A 24,667-nucleotide genomic window follows, 5' to 3' on the forward strand; every position below is an offset into this window, starting at 1 on the left:
AGCACATTTAAATACAACAGAGTTGACCAAAGGGCTGTACATCAATAAATATATAAAAAGCAGCATAAATACATTTAGACAAAACCAATAGGAGAAAAAACAAATGTAAACACGCGAGACCATACATAAATAAAACCATACTTATAACCACAGACTGAAAAACTCCCATACTATGTAAAAACAATATAAAACACGAGAAAATAATTAATGCCATTTAATGTACCAGATTTAAATATTCAACCCATTTATTTTACATTTAAAGGTTTCCCAGAAATGTCTCTTCGCAGCCAGGTGGATACAGAGCGATAAAGAGGTCAAACTGAAAGAATAAGAGAGTCAGCTCGCTGTCTCTGCAGTAAATTGGTCTGGGCTTTTCCACCCGTGCTTCAAAGGCTGTGGACCGGTGCCAGCCTGTTCTAACCACAACCAGATGGGCGGACACATTACTGCTACTGAGGTGGCCCGCTGCCTCCAGACTAATAATACTGTCCTCCTCCGCTGACAAGTCCTCCTGCTTCTCTTTTTTCTATTTTCTGCTTTTATTTTTCATTTTTATTTTAAAAGACTCTACTAATGACACATTTCTCACTTGCTGCATTTGTCTGTCTATCTGTTGTTAGTGGTCACACTCAGTCTTTCCTTCTCTTTCCTCCTCCTTCCATCAATCTCTTCCTCTGATGTGCAGCGATCTGCAGCCTCGGCTTCTCAGTGGGTCAACTGCTCATTAGCTGAACCAGCCACTGCCCCGGGGGACACCCCTCTGTGTGTGTGTGTGTGTGTGTGTGTGTGTGTGTGTGTGTGTGTGTGTGTGTGTGTGTGTGTGTGTGTGTGTGTGTGTGTGTGTGTGTGTGTGTGTGTGTGTGTGTGTGTGTGTGTGTGTGTGTGTGTGTGCCCCTTTGAGATCAGGGGATCGGCTTATCACGTTTCATTGTGTCTGGCTGACTCTGCTCTCATTATAACACCCAGTCAGGAGTCCCCTTGACGCACACACACACACACACACACACACACACACACACACACACACACACACACACACACACACACACACACACACACACACACACACACACACACACACACACCGTCATTATTGAAGCGGCAGTATTGAGCGCGAAGCACAGTCGGAGCTTGTACCAAGCACAAATTTACAAATACAAAACATAGTAATGTCATACTCCTCTGGGCACACTGGTGAAGCTTTGGTATTGAGCTCAGCTGGTAATGAGCATCTATCATTTGAAAAAAAAAAAACACACACACACACACACACACACACCCTACTTACTGTCAAAACTCCTGTGGAGAGCATTGAAGGCGGACTGCAGTGACCTGCCGGCCTCTCTGATCAGCCCCTCTGTTTCTCTGCTGCTGAGACCCGCCAGGTTCTCCTCCATGGTGGTGGTACAACAAGTCGGACCCTGAGGGCACATCCTCAGATGTTCACCTGGAAACATGGGGAGAAGACACAGTCAGAGTTAATTTACCTAATTGTTTTATTACATAATTCAATCACTGCATAATTCAGTTTTTTCCCATGCACATTAGCCACTAAATCAACAGCAATGTCAAATAAAGTGAAGTTTATGACCAAGTAATTGCAAATGTAGCTTTTATTAACAACACTAGTGGAATGGCTTTATGTATCTTTGGCGATGTCAGTCGATCACTCAATTTGTTCAAGACTAAAGGATCTCAAAAACTATTGGATGGACTGCCATTAAATTCTGTTAATTGATCCCGTGACTTTTTGTCTTGCACCAAGATGACATTTGTGGCTTTGAGAGAAATGTCTCAAATATCGAATTGATTGCCATGACATTTTTTTCAAGATGTTGATGTCAACATCATGATGAATTCTAATTAAGTGTCCAATATTTTGGGGCATTACTGAATAAAGTTTACAGATAATTGAATGATCTACATTTGAAGTGCTGTAGAGCCCAACATTTAGTTACCATCCATCCCTTAAAATAATGTCTACTTATAACCTCTGTTGACATGTTTCAGGTCTACCCGTTGTGACCAGTTGAGCCAAAGAGGAATTTTTGTTTAGTTTGAAGTCAAATTGTCGAATCTATCAATAATTGAGCACTTAAGAACCAGTTTGTAGTAAATTCAGTACTTTAACTGTGGTTACTTGTATGAATTGATTTTCTAAAATGTGTTTAATTTTGACTAATTAAAATTGAATGCAGGACTAGAGTGTTTATCCAACGTGCTTTCGCTGTTGCTACAGTAAAGGTTTTCAGTGGCTCTCACACCACAGCATCAATCATTAATGGGAAATCCTTTTTATATTTAGTTACCGACCAAAAAAGCACTCTGTACAATAAATACAGTACACTTGATCTATACATAGCAACCGTTTGTTGTTCAGCAGTTCCTCTGTTCCATACCGACTGTTTGTTCTGTAGCCACATGTACCTTTACATAGAATACTGGGAATCACTGACAAACAGATTCAAATCAACTGTTTTCATGTTTCAATAATACGTTTAAATTTGCAATTAAAACCTATGGGAGCCTGACAGAGGTGTTTTTTTTTCTTTCTTAGATAGATTTTATAGATCAAGTGGCAATATCACATTATATAAATACTGTTTATTAAAAGTAAAATTCCTACTAATATTGTATTATTACAGATTAAAGGTGGGGTAGGTAATTTTGGAGAAACTAGCTCGAATCTGCCACTTCCTTACAGAGCCCCTCCTCCAACACACACAAACGCATAGATATATATAAACACTAGATGGCTCATGGGAGATTTTCCAGTGTAGCTGACCGGCCGCCATCTTGCTACAGTCAACAGTTACTCTGATTCGCGTTATGGTAGCTGTTGTCAGGTGAGTGATCTGCACAAAAATACTCTTAACTCACTGAAATCTTGACTGATTTACAAACGGTTTGGTTTATTATAAACATGATTAGCATGGCTATGATACAGGATGCTTGGACATGTTGAAATTGCAGCTTTTCTTTGTGTATGTGGTTGTATTTATTAGCTGGCTAATAACAAGAGGCTGTCAGTGAGACCTAGTATTACAAAGTTGACCCACAACTCCACCAGTGGGAGAGGCAGAACTGCTCTTTCTTTCAACACAACTTAAGTTACACATGATTTCTTCCAAGTGGTTTGGCTTGTTAAAAACATCTTGCATTATGATACAGGAATTTGCTGGCTTTGTGTTTACAGAAGTACCTGACTATGCCGGACTTTTGTGCAGCCTACGGATGCTCTAATCACCGCAGTCTGGAAACAAGAACCCGTGGGATCACCTTTCACGTGTAAGATATGACAATATTATGACTACAATTAGGATAATCGTTAATTACTTAGTGGATGTATGTACATTACAAGTCCTGCTACACAGGATCAGTGGGGCTATGTGAGATAATAGTATTGCAAGATTGTTGTTGACCCAGCCTCTTTAGAATATGTTGTTACCATTTCTTTACACAAGTATTTAATGTTTCTATTGGACACCTTTTTTATTACTCTTAGTGTGGTTGTCTTATTCTTAAAGTAGGCTATACATACATGCATACATACCAAAAATATGATAATTTCGGTGTGTATTTTTGTCCTACCCTTAATGTTAAAGGAAAGAAGGGAGGAACATGTTGACAATAATTTATATATCTGGCTACCTTTCTCATGTTTTTAAGGTTTCCCAAAACCAAAGAGAGGAGGAGGCAGTGGGAACTCGCCCAAAGAAGGGACGGTTTTGTTTCCTGTGACAGGACACTGCTCTGCAGTGAGCACTTCAGGAGTGAGGAGCTGGCAGGAGACGCAGCACTATGTTCCCCACATATGTTTATGTTTGCTCAGTCTAATAAACCCATAACATGGTTGTGAAAGAATACCAAAGCTGAGGCTGGACGGTGATTGATTGTTGGTGTGCCATGTGTTCTTCTTAATAATAATAATACATTTATTTTGGGGGGCCGCCTTTCATAACACCCAAGGACACATGGGATAGTTTATGTTTAAATTGTTCCCTATATTGCATAGGGGCAATATAGGGAACAATTTAAACAGTGGATTTTGTGATATATCAGCCGGGGTGAGACAAGACAAACCACAAATGGACTACAGAAGGACACAAAAGGACACATGGTACAGTTTATATTATTCTTGGTCTTTTTTCAATAACATATTTCAAAGGTTCTGGATTTGTTTACAAATCTAGAAACTAAATACAAAACTAGGATGATATGAAGATCTCATGTCAAAAATAATTGTGATAAATTAGACAGAACTGGCCTGTCTGTGAGCACATTTTATGTTGGTTTGGTTCTTCTGATAAAGGTGTGAATATCTAAATAATATACCAACATATGCTATTGTCATTAGTTGTGTCCCTGTTCTTAAAGCTAAGGCATTGCTAAATTAACAACTCTTGGCTTACAGAGTGGTAACATGAGACCGATTTTTATATATAAAATATAAATGTATTTTCATTTTATAATTTATTTGAAATATTAACAATATAATAAAAATAAATGGAAATATATACACCGGCAAATATTTAATATAAATACCTTGTGTGTGTGTTTGTATAGCTATTGCTTTATCTGATTAATGTTATTTTCATATGAAAGTCCATGATTATAAGTATGCAGTATCATAACTACATCTTTGATGTTTATAAAAAACCAAACCGTTTGAAAATTGGTTGAAAATTGAGCAAGCTATGGTTATTTAAATAGTAAACCATAATGTTATGAATGAGAGAACTGCCTGTAGCAAGATGGCGGCCAAGTGGCAAGTCGGTCTCAATTGGCCAGCAGCGCGGGTGAGTCATCTAGTGTTTATATATATCTATGCACAAACGCGCACATGACCAATGAGGGCACGAGATAAGTTTGTGCACATATGGAAGGCTGACAGGCAGGTAGGCCATCCAGTTATTTTAGCCGGATCGGCTAAAATGATTGGTCGTGCTTTTTACAGTACTACGGCTTATACAGATGACATTTTTTAATGGATTTTTTGTCAAAGCACTTAAGATATTCATTGCTATCGGGATGTTAAGAGCATTCCATGGAATATAACAAAAAGTGTATCTCGAGCCAGTTTCTCAAACTTACCTTTAGCTATTAGCTAAATTGGTTTGTTTAATGTGATGTATTAAAACAATTTAGTTTTTAAGCTTGTGGGTTGTTTTTATTAAACAATCCATCACATTATATAAATTAATGTTGACAATGTAAAATCTGAATCCGAAATATCCCGGTCATTTAAACTGTGATTTTAGCCTAAAATCTATATTTTAAGACGTCGAACAGGAGGCAAAAAATATGCTCACCTTCAGCTTTTAATCTATTCTTATGGGTTTACTCTCATGAGGAGAGAATACATACACACACACATGCACACACCCACACAGAGACATGGACACACGCACATTTGACTTGACTCACACACACTTAGAGAGCAGTCTGCAGAATCAGTCTCTTGACAGATGGGATGTGTGTGTGTGTGTGTGTGTGTGTGTGTGTGTGTGTGTGTGTGTGTGTGTGTGTGTGTGTGTGTGTGTGTGTGTGTGTGTGTGTGTGTGTGTGTGTGTGTGTGTGTGTGTGTGTGTGTGTGTGTATGTGTGTGTGTGTGTGTGTGTGTGTGTGTGTGTGCGCGCGCGTGTGTGTGTGTGTGTGTGTGTGTGTGTGGGTCGGGGGGCAGAATTTGTTCACCAGGGCAAGTGGAGCAGAAGAGGAGACGCCTTAATCATCCCTATTCCATGAATCTTTCATTGCCACTGGCTGGTGTGTGTGTGTGTTTGTGTGTGTGTGTGTGTGTGTGTGTGTGTGTGTGTGTGTGTGTGTGTGTGTGTGAGTGCGCACGCGCGAGCGTGGATGTGCGTGTGTGTGAGTGTGTATTTGACACAGAGACCGGCAGCCATAAAACAGGAAATAGCAGTTTATGTACCTCCTTTCTTTTTTCCTATATCCCTGGGAAATGTTAAGATTCCTTTTTTCTTTAATATAAGAAAAGATGAAGCTGGATTTGAACCCTCACACACACACACACACACACACACACACACACACACACACACACACACACACACACACACTTTCACCCCACAGATCAACAACAAAACTTATTATAATATTCTCGTCTCTTAAGGGTCCCATGCCATGCTTTTACGGTTATTCCCGTCCCCTTGTGTGTTATGAAGGTTTTTATGCATGTGAACGGTCTGCAAAGTCACAAACCATCAAAGTACACCCTGTAGCGAGTACAACTCTAACACAGAAAAGACCTGTCTATGTTGTCCCAGAACGCCTCGTTGGAGATTTCTCTTTTTCTTCCTGGGTACAGTGACGTGCCCATACCCAAATGGACCCATTGGTCCAAATGGACCAATCCATGGAGCCATTACGTTACGTCCGCGGAGCCGTTACGTTAACACACACACACTCAATCTTTTCTCAGCTGCAGCTCCGCCGATTTCTCCTCCCTGAGACGGCGGGATGCGGCAAGGCTGTGAGTCGGTGTGTGAGCACACACACAAACTCCCAGCCAGGCTGCGGGTGTGTGTGTGTGTTCGGGCTGGTTTCGGCCTGGGTTTTGCTGTGTCTCGCTGTCTCGCAGACGGCCACTGGGCTCATAGGGAGGGGGGGGCAGGAGCTGCAACAAGCCGTTTAGGACAGAGTGAATACACATACTATACAGAGATGCTGTATGAGAAACCAATTTGATTTTGGAAAATTGCACAATATAAATCTATTCTAGTAGACCTCAACAATGGAATTATGATCAGTAGAAATGGCCATGACATGGGACCTTTAAGAAATCTTCAAGTGTCAAGAATAATAGATATAGTTTTATTCTGAGACACTAAAACACTTCACTCTTCTGAACCCAAAATACATCAGACAAAATCACTTCCTGCTAATCAAACCAAATAATTCCCAGAAAGCACTACTGCATCACCTGTACCTCTTTGTATTCATCAGTGATTTCTCATGTAACCATGATTGTTAGGCTATTGACTAACTCAGACCACAGATAAGTTTAAGGTTGATTTGGAATTAACTTTTAAAAAGAACAAACAAATCAGTGTATTCTGTATATATGTTGTACTTCTTAGTTTAGACTATTTTCACTGGTTCTTCTGCAGTGATAACATTGGGGTTCTCCATAAGGTGTGAAATTATTGAATGAGTGAATCTGATTTTGAATTGAGTCACGGAATACAAAAAAATTGTTTGGTGCATTGTTAAATGATGTCATTGGAGGGAATAAGGTAGTTAGACAACAGTGAGAGCAGAGTGCACATGGTATAGTTATATATATATTTGAAGATTGGGTTTAATAATGTAATAACTAGCTTTGCAAGATGAAGTTGAAGTATGTTTTTAATCTCAAAGTGGAGTATCAGGGTTACAGCAAATTAAACATTAGTATACAATAAGTAATCAAAAACAACCAAAATCTTAACTCCAAACAAAAGCCATGGCACTTTTGTAGCAAACCAGTCTTAAAATGTCAACCGCTGCTGTAAGGCAAGGCAAGGAAAGGCAAGGCAAGGCAAGGCAAGGCAAGGCAAGGCAAGGCAAGTTTATTTATATAGCACTTTTCAACACAAGGCAATTCAAAGTGCTTTACAAAAAACGAAAGACATTAAGAAAATGGCATTTAAAATCAGTCATTAAAAAGAAAAGCTAATAAAATAAACATTAAAAGAAAAAATACATGGATACAAGTTACAGTGCAGTCTAAGATGTGAGCAGTTCAATTAAAAGCAGCGACAAAAAGAAAAGTCTTCAGCCTGGATTTAAAAGTAGTCAGAGTTGCAGCGGACCTGCAGGTTTCTGGGAGTTTGTTCCAGATATTTGGAGCATAATAATAACTGAACGCTGCTTCTCCATGTTTAGTTCTGACTCTGGGGACAGAAAGCTGACCAGTCCCTGAAGACCTGAGAGATCTGGATGGTTCATAATTTAGCAGGAGGTCAGAAATGTATTGTGGGCCTAAACCATTCAGTGCTTTATAAACCAGCAGCAGTATTTTGAAATCTATTCTTTGACACACAGGAAGCCAGTGTAAAGACTTCAGAACAGGAGCGATGTGATCCACTTTCTTAGTGTTAGTGAGGACTCGAGCAGCGGCGTTCTGAATCAGCTGCAGCTTTCTAATAGATGTTTTAGTGAGACCTGTGAAGACACCATTACAGTAGTCGAGTCTACTGAAGATAAAAGCATGGACAAGTTTTTCCAAATCCTGCTGTGACATTAGTCTTTTAATCCTAGATATGTTCTTTAGGTGATAGTAGGATAGCTGTAGAATAAAAAAAATGCCTATCCAGAGGCTTCAAGCTGTCCAAAAAAAAGGTGTCAACAAAATGGCTTGATTAATGGCCGCAGCAGCATAATAGATCATGTTTCAAATTCAAGCTTCACTTAAATCAACACCTCTGACACACTCTCCACAGAAATGGTGCACCATAACCAGAGGAAAAGAGGAGAGGGGAAAAGTGACATAGCAGAGATGTGAGCTATCAATCAAAGTAATTTAGCTTCACCATGTCACCGCTCTGAAAACGTCTGAGAGCGCTACACAATCGGGCAGAAACAGGACAGATTCCTCTGAGGCGGTTTAATCCAGACCATCAGAGCTACACATGTGGGTCAGAGACAGCAGACTGCATCTTTGAGCGCTCATGTGCTGCAGCTAATGTTAGCATTTAGTTGTTGGTTAGCTTACCAACCTAGACGTTGCAGGGCGTTTACCACAGACACTTACGCTTTACTGCATTCCTGGGTTGCTGGGTAATGGAAGCAGCTGGCATCCTGCTATAAAAACTTAATTCACTCGGAAAAGACAGAACTTAGCACAGTAGTGCCACACAAACACATGTTCAAAAAGTCCGCTTGCCAACATGCTAATACATGCAAGCATAGACAGGCAGTTGAAAGGACTAGATCTGGGAATAAACGCCTTGCTCAAGGGCTTTGGGATGCGAAATGGAAAGCCTTTGGGCATCTGACTGCTCATAAAGAGTGACTGAATGAGACTATCAAAATGGTGGAAAATCTTTTAAGGCAAGACAATTTGAAGTGTTGCTGGGAAAACAGGAGAAGAGATCAGAGATTTGGGTCGGACCAGTTTCTAGGAGATTTGGTAGCTCGCATTGCTTTTTTTCCTCAACCTTTTAGCATATAGGCTATTTTTTAAAGCTGCCACACACACTTCATTGACATTATACATTCCCAAGTGTCACAGCTTCATTCAGAACGGAAATGCAAGATTCTACAGTAAAAGTATTGGAAACTAACCTCAATAGTTGCCTTGAGAAGATGTTAATGGTTAAGCACTGTGGAAAACATTAAGGGTGGCACAGAGTGAGAAAGCGTGCACCTGGCCAATTGATGCTCAAGTAGGATTCTGGTGTTGCAGATTTTATAAAGTAAAAACAAAGTCAGAAGAGGTTTCAGACGCACTTATGTGTAGTCTCTCCCGATAAAAAGTAAAGTGGTGTCTAAACATCTGCGGTAAAGATTTCCACCAGCTATTATTGCCTCCTAGAGGGGACCTGATCAGCAGAAAGAGACTTCCTGCAGCCCTGTAAACAATGATGAAACTTGAGAGAGTGCAGCTACAGGAGAGACTCTCTCCCATCTGACTGATGCGAATTTGATGCTCCTGGCAGTTAAAATGGGTTGAAGGTAAAAAAAACTAAAAACTCACTTTAAATCCTCCTGTCTAATTATTGCCCACTCATATTTTGAACATTCATGGATGCAGGAAAAGGTCAGATTGGCTCCCATCCAGTACAATTCTGCTTCATATTAATGCAATCATCATCACAATCAACCCTGAGTGCTTCTTAGCTCCATTACAGCCTTTTATCTTTGGCCACTGCTCAATTTCTTTTCTTACATTTTACCCGCAGCATAGGGACTCAAACAGACAACGTTATCGCCTCAATCAGCTTTCCATAAACTCTGAGTCAAGAATGCAGTCAAGGCAACGTCTTGTTAAACCCAGATTACCCTGATTATTATATGAGAAATAGTTTATTCACCTTGTTACACTGGCATGAATCCTGATGAGGTAAATTCTTTAGTATTGATTATGTGGAGACGTCTGATGTAATATTTATGGGTATACATTAATTTAAGGCTTGATATTGTGCCAAGTACATCAGAGTCTCCCACAGCCCTCCCGAGCTAAGTGCTGCTTTAGAGAAACTGCAGAGCCTTGTTCAGCTGCTAGGTATTTTTGCACTTAATCATTAGTATTTCCACTTAATTAAAAACTTGTTTTCGGCTTGGCCTGCAGACGTTTAACAGCTTACACAGGTCGCCATGGAGACCACATCAAGACAACATTGCCTAGCCATTCATTTCCTCTTTCCATCAAAGGCATCTGGCTCTCACTTTCTTCTCCCTGTCACACCCTCCTGCTCGGTCTGCTTTTTATTCCCTGCATTCCTTGTGGCAGCCCCCACATACCTGAGCCCGCCTCAACAAGTCAGCCAGAAATCAAATCAGCACGTGTGCCAAGCAGGTGAACAGGTACGCTGTGCCAAACTGCAGGCGGACAGGAAGCCAGGCGGCAAAAAGCTTAATCCAAACCACTCAGTGATAGGAAGTGTGGAATTTACAGACCCTTCAGTTGTTATGTATCAAATGCAGGTCATTGAAAATGTTTTCTCTCAGTGATTGTGCTGTTATGTTAAATGTTTGTTATTTGTTTTTCATGTATTGTTTCTTGATATTTGTCTATGTTGATGTTACACATGGAGCTGCTGTGATGCAAGTCAAATTTCAGACTTTATCTGACAATTAGTATTAAGTATTATCGTATCGTATTATCGCATTGTATCGTATCGTATATACACAGCTTAGTTGTATACTGATCACAATTCAGAACATGTGACACGTTGTAAATATAGTAGTACAGACCGCTGTCAAGGACTATTATGACCGTTGCTAACTTAGGAGGATCAAGAGAGAGAAAGGAAAAAAGGTTAAAACACAGAGCGCTGGGTGTCAGATAAATGAACAGAAGAAGGCAGACAGGAAGTAAACACTATCAGGAACACGGTATGGGCTCTGCAATTTTAACAAACAGTTACATCAACGACATGTTTGGTCTGTAAAATGCCCGAAAAGTAAAAGAATGGGAGATAAATATCCCAAAGTCTCATTTTATAATATTTGTAATGTGTTTCTGGTCCTCTTTCAGTTGAGACAGTGTAGATCAGTGTTTCTCAAACTTTTTCATACCAAGGACCAAAACACTCGCGGACCACCTAACTTCACAAATATCCAAAAACACATAGTTTTTTACAAATCGCCTGAAAATGGTACAAACAAGGTGTTTATCTGGACTATATCATGCAATTAAAAGTGAAACTTAAGCTCGCTCCATTGCAGAGATATTCCCGCGAGAGTGCGGAAAATTTGAATAAATTAATTTATTTCAAATGTGAAATGTTACCAATATACTCACAGACCACTAGGGGACGCTCACGGGGCACCAGTGGTCCGCGGACCACACTTTGAGAAGTAATCACACTAAATGCGCTATTGCCACACACACACAGAGCCGAGCTTGAATGACACAAGCACACGTTTATTTCCATGCAACTCTCTGATTGGTCTGGTGTCATGCCTCTGTTGCATTCACTGAACACGGGAAATTACAGTCCTGCGGTCCTCTCTTGTGTCATGATGAAGTTCACGTAAATCACGGTTAATGTATTATATTATTGAGGGAGAATTGTCCGGGGCTACAGAAAAAACAGGCCCAGGCCAGGCGACGCCACTGGCTCAGACACCTTTGACTACAGTAGAAGTACATTGAAACCATAGATTGAAACTCAAAGCAAACTCCCATCGAGCCAAACAAACTTTAATATTCAAATATTCTGGCAACAACCAGTTTAAATCAAAGACAGGACACTGTTGATACAGCAATTGATTTACACACTTAACAGCAACTGTCTGTTTATCTCTGTTTTGCAGTTTAATTAATGCATTTCTTATTTTTATAGTGTCATGGTGCTATACTTCTGGTTCGTATGAGAGACAGCGTTATTGGCTTGGCTCGAGCCTACAAAGTGATTATTTCTATTCCCTCTCGTTCATGTTTAATCTTCATGGGAATTTTTGTTGTTTTCTCTCTGCTTAAAGAATGATTATACAGACGCAGCATCCAACGTTCATCACCAACTGGAATGTTGTTTTAGGATCCTGTCATAATAACCTGATTTTGTGTTATTATTATTATTCACTGCCAAATTCGATGGGTAATCACAATGTGAATTTGCATCCGCCTTTTAATGCACAATTTTATTTGCGTTTTTTTTGTATGTCTTTTACTGGGAAGAAAAAATAACTGCTTTAAAACAGTATGGCAACGGAAGAAACGGGATATATTTTGCTTCCTCCGACATCAAAACACAATGCCGATTGTTTTTAATTACTTGATAAGATTCATACACCTAAAATGAAAAAGGACCTATTTCCATCACTTTGTGGGGTCTTATGAGAAGACACACACACACATATACACATATATACACACACATATATACACACACAGATATACACACACACACACACACACACACACACACACACACACACACACACACACACACACACACACACACACTATCGACACACAAAAGGTAGTGAGACAGTGATTTGACATACACAGACATAATATCCTGAGGCTGTGGGTTACGCTAAATGGAATGTACACACAGGATAATCTCTTACTGTATCTTTCAGGCACACACACATACATATACATACACACTAGTGTTGTCACGATACCAACATTTTGGTTTCGATACCGATACCAAGTCAAGAATTGCGATTCCGATTCTTTTTCGATACTTTTCTTAAAAAAAGGGAAAGAGTCTTAAATATAATCAGGGATGCAAACTCATCAGGTATGAAAAAGGTGACAAGGATCCTAGCCCCCCGACCCCACGGAATATCGGCTTTAAAATTAGGAATAACAGGATTTTAGCAGTCAGAACAACTAAAGCAGCAGTGTTAATAATAACAGAAACGCCAAAGAGTCACATATAATATAAATATATATAAAAGCTTTTATTTTAATTGTGTAGCAGTCAGTTTAGAATTTTGGCAGCACTGTTGAGCATTTTGAAAATGTATTTTCATGCCTCTGTGCAAGGCTTAGTCTTTCTATCTTTATAGCCACTGGTGTAAAGTAACTAAATTCATAAACTCAAGTACTACTTGGGTACAATTTTTAGATACTTGTACTTTATTTAAGTATTTCAATGTTTCTTTTGCTACTTTGTACTTCTAATCCACTACAGTTCTGAGGTACATGGTGTACTTTTACTCCACTACATGTATGAATCCCTTTAGTTACTTCACAGATCTGGATGAATGATGTGAAATCTAATCAAGTGTTGAATCAGACTTTAGTTCCACCTGGAGTAAATCCACCAGCTACCCTGCAGTATACAAAGTACTTCAAACTAGCTGCACCTTCACCAGCTTTGAGAACACTTTCATGATCAATCATTATAAAACATATCATACATATTATTCTGAAATGGACCAATCTGCACAATGACTACTTTTCCTGTCGCTACTTTAATACTTTTACTTGAGGAACATTTTGAATGCAGTACTTTTACTGTAACAGAGTATTCCTACACTCTGGTGCTTCTAGTACAAGACCTGAGTACTTCTTCTTTTACTGTCGCTACTTTAACTATATTTTGAAGATAATACTTTTGTACTTTTATTTGAGGAACATTTTGATTGCAGGATTTTTCCTACATTCTGGTACTTCTACTTTAACTCAAGTACAAGACCTGGGTACTTCTACTTTTACTCAAGTACAAGATATATACTTATACCACCTCCGTTTATAGCCTATGAAAAAAACTAATAGAAAACGAAGGCTAAAGCTAACGTTAGCAGATAGTGATGCTAGTTTGCTAGTTAAGTTTGCTCAACTATAATATTGCGACAAAAAAGCTGTTCAGTGCACATCACGCTCTGCCGCTCCGACAGGGAGCTCTGCTCTGAACACCTGAACGGCCCGTTCACAGACTTCTGGCGTCTTTTTTGTCAACAAGCCGAGGCGCAGCAGCAGTTGCACTCCCACTTGCAGCCATGCTTCTTTCTCACATGCTCTGGCAGCTAGCGCGTGGCCGCGTGCACGAGAGAGGGGAGGGACTTAGAACGTGCTTGAGAGGAGCGGGACTGCAGGCACGGCTGCAGTGCAGGGAGTGGAAGCAGAGTACTTTTCCCCGTCATTCTTAAAGTACCGATACTAATGAAACGGAGGAATCGTACCGTTTTTAACGGCAGGGTATCGCGGTACCTTTCAAGTATCGGTACACCGTGCAACACTAATATGTTATTAGTTGAATGGTCTCTGTAGCTGCTTTTGGCTACAAAAACCAAGTAAGTGTGTTGCTGAACTTAGCGGAGAAAGGCAGAAAAGTGAAATTATTTGAATCCAAATTGTTACAGCTCAAATGCATTGCAATGACTTTGTTGAAAACTTGAAAGTGAAATGTTAAACTGGAAGAGTAGGAACAATAGTGAAGAAGCTTAATATTTAAAAGAAAAGGTTTAAAAAAAGGTATAAACAACAACATGTATAGCCTCAATGTCCTGAAATAGCTGAACAAGTTAATAGTTGAATGGTTTCTGTAGCCGAAAGTAGGCTGAAGGAGTTAGATATGAAATGTAAGTAGTAGTGAATGAATGTGTATTAAGAAGAGAAAAGAAAGTAAAAACACTTTGAAAAGCAACAGAATATTTTAACTGCAAACGTTTGAACTAAAACCATAGGTCACTAATAATGTATAACATATTTGTAAACAGCATTCACACTAATGAACATCGTAACTTACTTCACCGAGGTATGAATACATCTCTTTTTTTTTTTTAAAGCCAGACATTGTAATTATAGCTTTAATCACAATAAAGTACCAAAATGGCTAAACTTTGCTGACCTGAGTAAAAATGTTTTTAGAAAGTTGCACTTTCTGTAATTGTATTCAATTAAAGACTACTTGTGTAGCGTGGAAAATACGAGATCAATTTTGCTATACTTGAGAAACTCAGGCGATGTTTCCAATATCTGGGATTGTCGAGGCATCTAGCTGGTTAAATGAGACGTGTAAATCCAATTACACTTTCAGCCCACTAAAGTGCTCCATCACACATCTAACCTGCAGCCACACTGCAGACTAATCCCTCTCACAGGTCGGCAATATAAACTGGAGCTGAATCAGCACACTGTAAAGCATAACTGAAGTTTCTCCAATGACTAGTTTCCAGATGTTAGCCCGTTGCTCAACCTGTTTCAGCTGCTGACAAAGGAATACAACTACAGTTTGACAAACACTTCTCTTCAATTAAATGAACGAAACAGTCAAGTCTCTAGGTGATAATTCCTGTTTATTACAACACCAGTCATACTTTTAATCGCTCTGGCCATCATTTCAGATATACAAACAGTGCGTTCACCAAGGGAATTGCAGTAATTTGGAAATGTGCGTCAGCAAGAAATGCAAACAATCACAAATGTTGAACAAATGGTGCAACTGTGTGTTTTCCTCCTAAACTGGTTATGGATGTCTGCCCCAAATTCAGTACAATATTTGTTGAGACATGCCCCTCAAAAAACCAAAATGTCAAACTGCTGATGGCACTAGAGGAAAAGTCAAAGGATCACAGAAGTCAGAAGGTTTGTCCTTATGGAGATTTCAGTTTGGATCAAGTGGTACTGGCTAAAAATGAATAAGATGAACTCTTGTAATGGAATGAAGTCACTGTGGATCGTTGATCATATTCTAATTCAATTAATCAATGTTCAATGTCATGCAACACCCAATACTATAGGATAAAACACATCGCACTTTCTTTCAATTGTTTTTAACTCCAATCTGGTCTAATTTCCTTTCCTCTTATGTCCACCACTCATCCCTCTTTTTCTTTTCTCCTTCCTCTCTCCCGCTGAGATGAAAGTCTGTTATAGGAAGTGACCTGGCACCGCGGTAACAGTCTGTCTCATAATAACTATTCTGACCTCTAACCCTTTAAACTAGTAAAGGATTTACATGTAGAGTACATATTGAAGTGCACTCGTACTGTATAATCTACATGATACACGCAGAAAATAACAAGATACTGTGATCACGATTAAAAAAAAGTGTAACATCTGTGTTAGGAGATGTAACTACCACTCTGACACACACATACACACACATACACACGCCCTGAGTCTGCCCCAGCCCTGCCATCACACACCACATCAAAGCGGCTTATTGCTAAGCAGTAAAAGTGGCGCACTGGTTTGAATTTATTCCCTTCAGTCAGACGTTTATTCGCTGCTTCCCTTTCTTAATGACCGTCTTACAATAACCCTGTCACTTACTGCGGCAAATTACTGCTTCCTAAATGAGGGGCTGATGGTGCCTTTGTGTGTGTGTGTGTGTGTGTGTGTGTGTGTGTGTGTGTGTGTGTGTGTGTGTGTGTGTGTGTGTGTGTGTGTGTGTGTGTGTGTGTGTGTGTGTGTGTGTGTGTGTGTGTGTGTGTGTGTGTGTGTGTGTGTGTGTGTGTGTGTGTGTGTTTTCACCTCACACTCTCTTAAGGGCACCTGTATGTGATTTAGCGTTCCACATGGCCTTTCTCCCAAAGTACACTTTTACCTTTTTACTATCCACCCAAAAGCGAGGGGCGGGGGGAAGAAGAGAGAGCCACGGAGCTGTAATGATGAAAGAAGAAAGAGATGGAGGGAAGAGAAAGCAATAACATGGAAATGAAAGGAGAGGGAGCGGTGGGAGAGAGGAGATCAGCGGAAGAAGAAGCAGAGAGAGAAAAAAGGGGAAATGGAGTAAATTATAAAGCTGTAATCTACTTCTAAGTGTCTAATAAATCTCTAGCTTACATCTTTTCCCTGTGATTTTGTGATTTAAGTCACACTTGCTGATATATTCACGCTTTCTCTTAAACTGACAGCGTAATTGATTGACACTTCATTGAACATGATTTTCTATCATCACAAAAATGACTTGCACTGCAGTTTTGTGACGGTTCATCAGATTTTTTCCACAGCAAGCAAAGCTGGTCAACATGCAAATCAATGAAGCTGCTTGTCTTATATCAATATTGCATGTTTATTGGAAAGGAACCTGCAAAAGTCTCTTGTAAATGCAAATTGCATTCAAAGTCAAGGTGGAATGATTTATAATATTTTTGATGATTTATTAATCTAAAGTCTGGTCTCTCAACAAACTTTCCCGAGGTACAGTTCTTTAATGTGTGCTTTACTTTGTTTTATGTGACTTGAAACAGAATCATTTTCCGATCATATATTTTCATGTCCATAACCAACACACTCTCACTCCCTAAGCGCCCAATAGCGACGTTTGGTCAGTGTCCGTGGCGTCCAATTGTGACGCTCCTAGGCTCCTTCAGCGTCATAAAGGGACGCAAATAGCTTTCAACTGATTGCAATGTATTCCCATCTGCGTCGGGATTTGACGCTCATGGAAGCACGGCATTCGTTTATGTCGGCTGCCCTTAAAGGCAATGTGAGCGTCCATTCCCATTGGATAACGGAGAATTGTACACCCGGAAGTAAATATTCCCCTTACTGTCGATTGATTTTACAGTGATATCTGCACTACTCATCGACTAAAAAACACCAGATTATTCTTGTTAATTACACAACATTGATTGGTTTAAATTGTGTGCAATGCTTTTGTATTTGTCCGCTTCGATTCGGAGAAACAAATATTTGTTCTGAGTAAAGGATGGCAGAAGACACTACACTACCCAGAATCCCCAGCTATCGTTTGGACTACACCATGTGCTCTGTTTGACAAACCCCGTTTTTTTCACCATTCATTCCGATGGCTGGCGTCTTTGTGACATGATCTTGAAATTTCTCCCTGCAGAAAAAGAAAACATGGCCGAACTTCGTTTTATTCTCGGTGGAAAATACCTATTTTAAAGTTAGTGTGGCCATTAAAATGCTTTTGATGTCATTTCATGCGAGAAATATGAGTTGTTATTTCAGATTATGTGTGCAGTGGATGTACATGATCTTTAGTTTGCTAGTTATTACGAAGATTACTTCAGGAAATCGCGACGTTTTCATTGTTACCAAGGTGGTTGCTAGGGACGCTGCTATCGATATTATTTCTGTTATGTTGTGTAACTGTTTAATGGTGTTATCTTTATTGCTACCCCCTTCCCCATCGATGTATAGTGTTGGTCCACAGCGCAAACATATTAGTTTAACAAAATCCGCATCTAAAGATAGCCTACGTTATTTTCCCCTGTGCAATTCCAGTCTCACATCTCACAGCACATCGTCATTAATAAATACCGGAAACAGACCGAAAACATTTTAAAAAAATAAAATAATACTTTATTCCGAGTGTTCTTGCTTTTCTCTTTGAAAGTCATCACATAACGGCATTGTAATACACGTTTCGGCTGCATTACATATTACATATCTGCCGTAGTTCTGTATTTATAGAGCCCTGATGAGAAGACCTCTAGACAAACATGAGGAACTGAAAACGTGACGTGGATCATAAATATATCAGCCATTAAACAACATCTTACATTTCTTTTCACACAATACGTCTCCTTGCAGTATCAACACTAATTCGGCTCACTTTTATATTTGATCCAATTTGTAGATAGGCTGTATTTACACCATAAAGGTGCACAGCTGATATAAAGGGACACCTGGTGGTTAAAGCATGTTATTGAATTTAATTATTTTTATTATTAGATATTAATACGATCCCTATAAAGTATATTCATTACTCGTTATTCTCTACTAATAGTTAATTAAAGACTGTATATAATGACTATTTTGCACATCCCTTTCAAGATTTCAAGATTTTCTAAGGTTTATTGACATATCATATAGGCCTACACAACTGTGGTGTAGTTCTGCACTGAATGAAAAACTTGGGTTGCAGGTTCCTCAATAGTGCATTACAAGACATCTATCAATATTTGTGCATACCTCCAGCAATGTTAACTATGTTGAAGCACTTATTTTAACTGATATTATACATAATGTATTATACTCTTATAAGATGTATGTAGATATTTCATCTCCGGCCTTGTCAGGTATTGAACAATCAATAAATAAAGAACACAGAATTGTTGAATATAAAACACAGAATTTGTGTGATTATACTAAATGATTTTCAAATAAACACAACTGCATATTTAACTGTTACACATGCTGATGTAACGCAACTGTTCCAACTTGGGATCAATAAAGTATATCTTATCTTAAGCTGATCGATGGCTACTGCCATATTTGCAAAATGTGCCTCTGAACCTTGACAAGTGCATGTTTCAGGCTTATCAATTAATGTAATGTAATGTTATCACAGGGGTCACAAACATAAGACCAGCTGTTAAATAAAGCTCTTCTGACCTTAGCTGGCATGTGGGTATATATATATTAATACTGCCCATAATGGGCACAAGCAATTTTCACCCATTTATTAATTATATGTTTTAAATGTGAGTGTTTCCTGTCCCCTAAACCTCCAGGGATGTACACAGTTTAATACTGGCAACTTCTTATTATGGGAAATACGAAAACGTCTTTTAAAACTACAACTCCCAGTAGAGACGTGCCATAGAGAACATGTTGCGAAACAGAATAGCCAGCATGTGTAGTTCTGGGGACGGGGTGGGGGAGGGGGGACGCGGTGGACCCGTTCAAATCCAGTTTTGGACAGTCTGCCATGGTTCCATCCCATTTCAAGTGCTGTTCGAGAATCGGTTTAACCCTCGGAGCACACTCTCCAATCACAGAGCTTGAGGACTATCACGGGGTTTGTCAAACAGAGCACATGGTGTAGTCCAAACGATAGCTGGGGATTCTGGGTAGTGTAGTGTTTCCTGCCATCCTTTACTCAGAACAAATATTTGTTTCTCCGAATCGAAGGGGAAAAATACAAAAGCATTGCACACAATTTAAGCCAATCAATGTTGTGTAATTAACAAGGATAATCTGGTGTTTTTTAGTCGATGAGTAGTGCAGATATCACTGTAAAATCAATCGACAGTAAGAGGAATAATTACATCCGGGTGTACAATTCTCCGTTATCCAATGGGAATGGACGCTCACATTACCTTTAAGGGCAGCCGACACAAACGAATGCCATGCTTCCATGAGCGTCAAATCCCGACGCAGATGGGAATACATTGCAATCGGTTGAAAGCTATTTGCGTCCCTTTATGACGCTGAAGGAGCCTAGGAGCGTCACAATTGGACGCCACGGACACTGACCAAACGTCGCTATTGGACGCTTAGGGAGTGAGAGTGTGTTGCCATAACATGGCATTTCTGATAGAAAATATATTGGTATTTTAAACTAATGTACCTGAACGCGTTCTGAACACTGCTTTTTTTCCCATTTTACTATATAATTAATACAATAATTGAGAGAATGCTCATTTGACTAAAAACCATAATTAAAATAAAGGTTAGTTGTCCTTTATTCAACAAGACCGTCTACCGCCATGAATTCAGCTTTGTAAGGTTGAATGTGGTGTGTGAGCTAAATGCTAACATCAGCATGCTAACATTCTCACAATGAAATGTGTTTTGAGATATTTCAGTCTGAAACAAAGTGATGGGGACTGGTATTTTTTAGCTTACATAGCGGTGTTATGCTCATTCTTTATATAACACATTTACTGAGCTCATTACACATACATGTTGGGTTTATTGTTTCCAATACAGGCAATTTTAATGAGAACAAACAAACAAACAAACAAGACCATGAACAATGTAATTGCTGATGCTTTGAAGGCCTGGAAACCCGACTTGTAAACATGAAATAAAAAGGGAATGAAAGGGTATAAAAATGAGATAATGTTAGTTTAAAATAAAAGACAGAGTACATTTGCTGAGAGAGGAGCAGTGGGAGGTGTAGGCTCACTGTTCTGGGGTGGACTTTAGCTTATTTTATACTATTACTAAACTAAAAATACCCCACCGCCCCACAGTCCGTCCCTGTCTGCAGCCCAGCAAGTGTGTGTGCTCACTGGCACCAACTCCACCGTATAATACCATAATTCTATGTCATTTCTGGGAGTAGTTAAAGGCTCTTAAACTAAGTACTACTTTTACTCCCCTTTACTCAGACTGTAAAAAAGCACAAGTGGCAACTGGTGGGTGCCACGCTGTGGAGACTCGGAGTCTGACGGTGCACGTTTGTGTAAGTATGAGGATAATTCTACTGAGGGCAAAGATCAAGACAGCTATCTTTGATGCTGGGATTAACCCTTATTTACAGTTGACCGTAAACAAGAGATCATGTCCACCTGTGACCAATCCGAAGGAGAGGAGGAATTAAAATGAGAGTATAAAATAATCACAGTTTCTGCAAATGTAAACATGCCGAAAAGGTCAAACAGACAGAAACAAATATGGAATAACGCAGGGAGAGATTTAGTTATTCCGTCTACGGCAAGGTCGGTGCATTAGCTGTCATGCTGCGAGCTAAAAACATGTAGATTAACAGGCCGGGATTAGCAGGAGATTAGACATCAGTTTCTAATCCAAATGCACAGCGCTGTTGGTGTGATGGGAAGGTGGAGTGTGGGAGTGTTTGGATGTGAGGGGGGGTAACGAGCACATCAGAGGCCGATTCTCCATCCCTGCCTTTCTCAGCGGGGAGCAATACATCTCTGAGGGGGGGGGGACGTTGGGTCACAGCCTCAGGTCGGCCGTTTCCAGGTCAAGTCCTAAATGTCAGAACAGTGGACAAACTAAATGAATGTGGCACTTGCTGCCTGATTAGAGCTGCTGGGTGAACAGGCACATCGTTTCAGATTGACGGATCAATGGAGATGGATATTAGGGTTATCTTAAGTTTAACTAGATTAAAAAATAATAACATGTTTGAAAAATACGCACAAACGCACATATGTAACCAACAAAGTGAAACTAGCTTCTGTTCTTGAAAAACGTCCTCCCTAGCTTTCATGCAGTTGTTAAAGTGGGCGTTTTATGGAAAAACCAGAAGTGTCTAAGGGGAACTTTTGAAGGTGATTTTTGATGTTATTAAAAGGGGTGAGCACCCCTCGTACTTTTCCGTTTTCACCTCAAATAGATCGCATCATTCACACTCTGATCATTTGATCATTCAGGGTTTGAATCAGGTTTGCATGCAGCAACATGTAATCAAGACAGATAACAAGAACTGCAACACTGATTCTAAAACCATTACAATATATGTGCATGGAAACTCTGGTTGAGACTAGGCAGAGACTGTGGTTGTGGGCAATAAAATATGGTTAAGCTCTGTTGCGGGAACTTGAGTTTCTTCTGCATGCCAGCCTGATGTGCTAAATGCTACTTCATCAGCCAAACCTCTCCTACTCTCCGCCTCACTTTACATAGCACGCAACTTCCTGCATTTGTAACATTGGCTTTGGATGTAAATCATGTGCTGAATTGTCAAATATGTTCATAATCCCTAGGGATACGGTGCTGGATCCTAAGATTTGCAGGGCAAGCAATACCACCAACAAACCACTAACATCCTTATTCTGTAGCTCTGGAAACCAATGGGTCACATTTTCAGAGACCAAATAACCTCTGTAGTACAAGAACATCGCCAATGTGCTTAAGATATCATAGGTATTTATCAACAAAAAAGGGCTTTTTCAGCAGAAAATCTGTTTGATTTACTGATGTATGGAAAGACTGTACTGTTGCACTTTTTTGACAAGATTCAAAAGAAAAGTGAGGAAAAGGTAAAGTATATAATTACATTTCATTGAAAGCACTTGTGTCTTCAAAATGTTATGAGCCAAGGAGCAGTTTTTATGCAGTACGCCACCTCTATCAAATAAACTTCTCCATCAGTCCCCATGGCAAACTATCTAATAAAGCAGAAATGCCATAAAATAACAATAAGAAATAACATGAAATGGCCTCGGAGCTGACACTCGGGAGACTAAAAGGATTCTGTGTTTATGGAGACTTGCTGTACGGAGCAAAGTAAAGCTCAGATAAACACAACATTTAGAAACATGTCTAATTATAGGACGCACATGCACAAACTGACATTAAAACACACACACGCGGATTCTTTCTTCAGATGCAGCATTTGGTCTCATATTCTCTATTAGTTATCCACACCTCCAATGATATCCAGAGGGGTGACATGCTGCAGTTGGAAACACTTTGAGAGCTACAGCATGATCCCTTATTGATCTGACCTTTAATATACACACCTCTACATTACGATCAATCACCTTTTCACTCTACTAACATGTGTAATAGATGATCACTCCTCTCGGTTGCTATGTTTTACCTTGTAGAGCCGTGACAGACACACCTGCTACAAACGGGTGAGATCAGCCTCCGATAAAACTCTCCACACACAGGTCAGGGGTCAGGGAGTGAGTGAGCATGCACATGTTTGGTAGTGACTTCTGTCAGGACAAGTTATCTTCTACAAAATCTACTTACAGAGACAATTCAAGCTTTAAAACGGATAAAAACCCTACTGGGGTTTAGGAAAATACTTACAAACGACAGTATGTGATTATCTATAATAATGTAATGTCTCCCCTGGCGACTGTACAGCACATTGAACAAAATGATCATGTTCAACACACTGAATCCAATATGAGGGGGAAATATTCTTGGCTGCTAACTGAGTACGAATTCCAACATAAATACATTGTGTCTTATTTGTGATTTCCAGGTTTATACTTGACAAATCATATTTAAATGTTCTTTTATTCCAGGGACTGGTCAGCTTTCTGTCCCCAGAGTCAGAACTAAACATGGAGAAGCAGCGTTCAGTTATTATTATGCTCCAAATATCTGGAACAAACTCCCAGAAACCTGCAGGTCCGCTGCAACTCTGACTACTTTTAAATCCAGGCTGAAGACTTTTCTTTTTGTCGCTGCTTTTAATTGAACTATTCATATCTTAGACTGCACAGTAACTTTTATCCATGTATTTTTTCTTTTAATGTTTATTTTATTATCTTTTCTTTTTAATGACTGATTTTAAATGCCATTTTCTTAATGTCTTTCATTTTTGTAAAGCACTTTGAATTGCCTTGTGTTGAAAGGTGCTATATAAACTTGCCTTGCCTTGCCTTGCCTTGCCACGCCACGCCTTTTATAAATGTAATCAAGGTCTTAGTCCTGTCAATCAGCTGACTCTGTGTAGCAGCATCTTCAGGTTATTATAAAAAAAAATGAAAATCAGTACAATAATGACAATTATTAAGTTTATTTGCATAAACAACAACCTCACAAGTCACGAAAGCTGAATTGTGCTTTGTTGAGCTGATTTTTAAATCATTAAAACCCAATGATATGACTTATAACCAACAATTAGGTGCCATGGTACACCAAGCTAAATATGTAAAAATAATAGTTAGTCCTGCAATAAATCTATTAAAATGTTTAGTTTTCCCTGTTTTGGCTCAATTTTATGGACCTTATGGGGGCTGTAGTGTGTGCTGCTAGTAAACTGTATTGCATTACAATAGCAAGTGCTTCTATTATTTGGTCCAGCTCATTTATAAAAATCAGGCTAGGTTGAATAACCGAAGAGCCTCTCTGCACCCTGCAATAAATCCTCCTCCATGAAAATAGGATTTTTGTTTCCGGACCGTG

At 39.4% G+C, this 24,667-nt stretch overlaps 1 protein-coding gene and 1 long non-coding RNA gene across 3 annotated transcripts in view; one reads left to right on the forward strand and one right to left on the reverse strand.

Moving 5' to 3' along the window:
* gpc1a (glypican 1a) overlaps positions 1–24,667 on the reverse strand; it is a 53,933-nt gene that overhangs the window by 20,367 nt on the left and 8,899 nt on the right. Inside the window, exon 2 of the mRNA XM_034080483.1 lies at positions 1,289–1,447. Within this exon, the coding sequence (XP_033936374.1) occupies positions 1,289–1,447 (159 nt within the window). The remainder of the gene's footprint in view (positions 1–1,288; positions 1,448–24,667) is intronic.
* On the forward strand, positions 2,781–3,889 carry LOC139433716 (uncharacterized). 2 transcript variants are annotated; one of them, XR_011643109.1, is made up of 3 exons: positions 2,781–2,846; positions 3,197–3,288; positions 3,670–3,889. It is a non-coding gene; the product is annotated as an uncharacterized lncRNA (long non-coding RNA). The 2 variants fall into 2 exon arrangements; XR_011643108.1 differs by having other exon boundaries at positions 2,791–3,288.

Source organism: Pseudochaenichthys georgianus, chromosome 4, assembly GCF_902827115.2.
Source record: "Pseudochaenichthys georgianus chromosome 4, fPseGeo1.2, whole genome shotgun sequence".
Classification (NCBI taxonomy): domain Eukaryota; kingdom Metazoa; phylum Chordata; class Actinopteri; order Perciformes; family Channichthyidae; genus Pseudochaenichthys; species Pseudochaenichthys georgianus.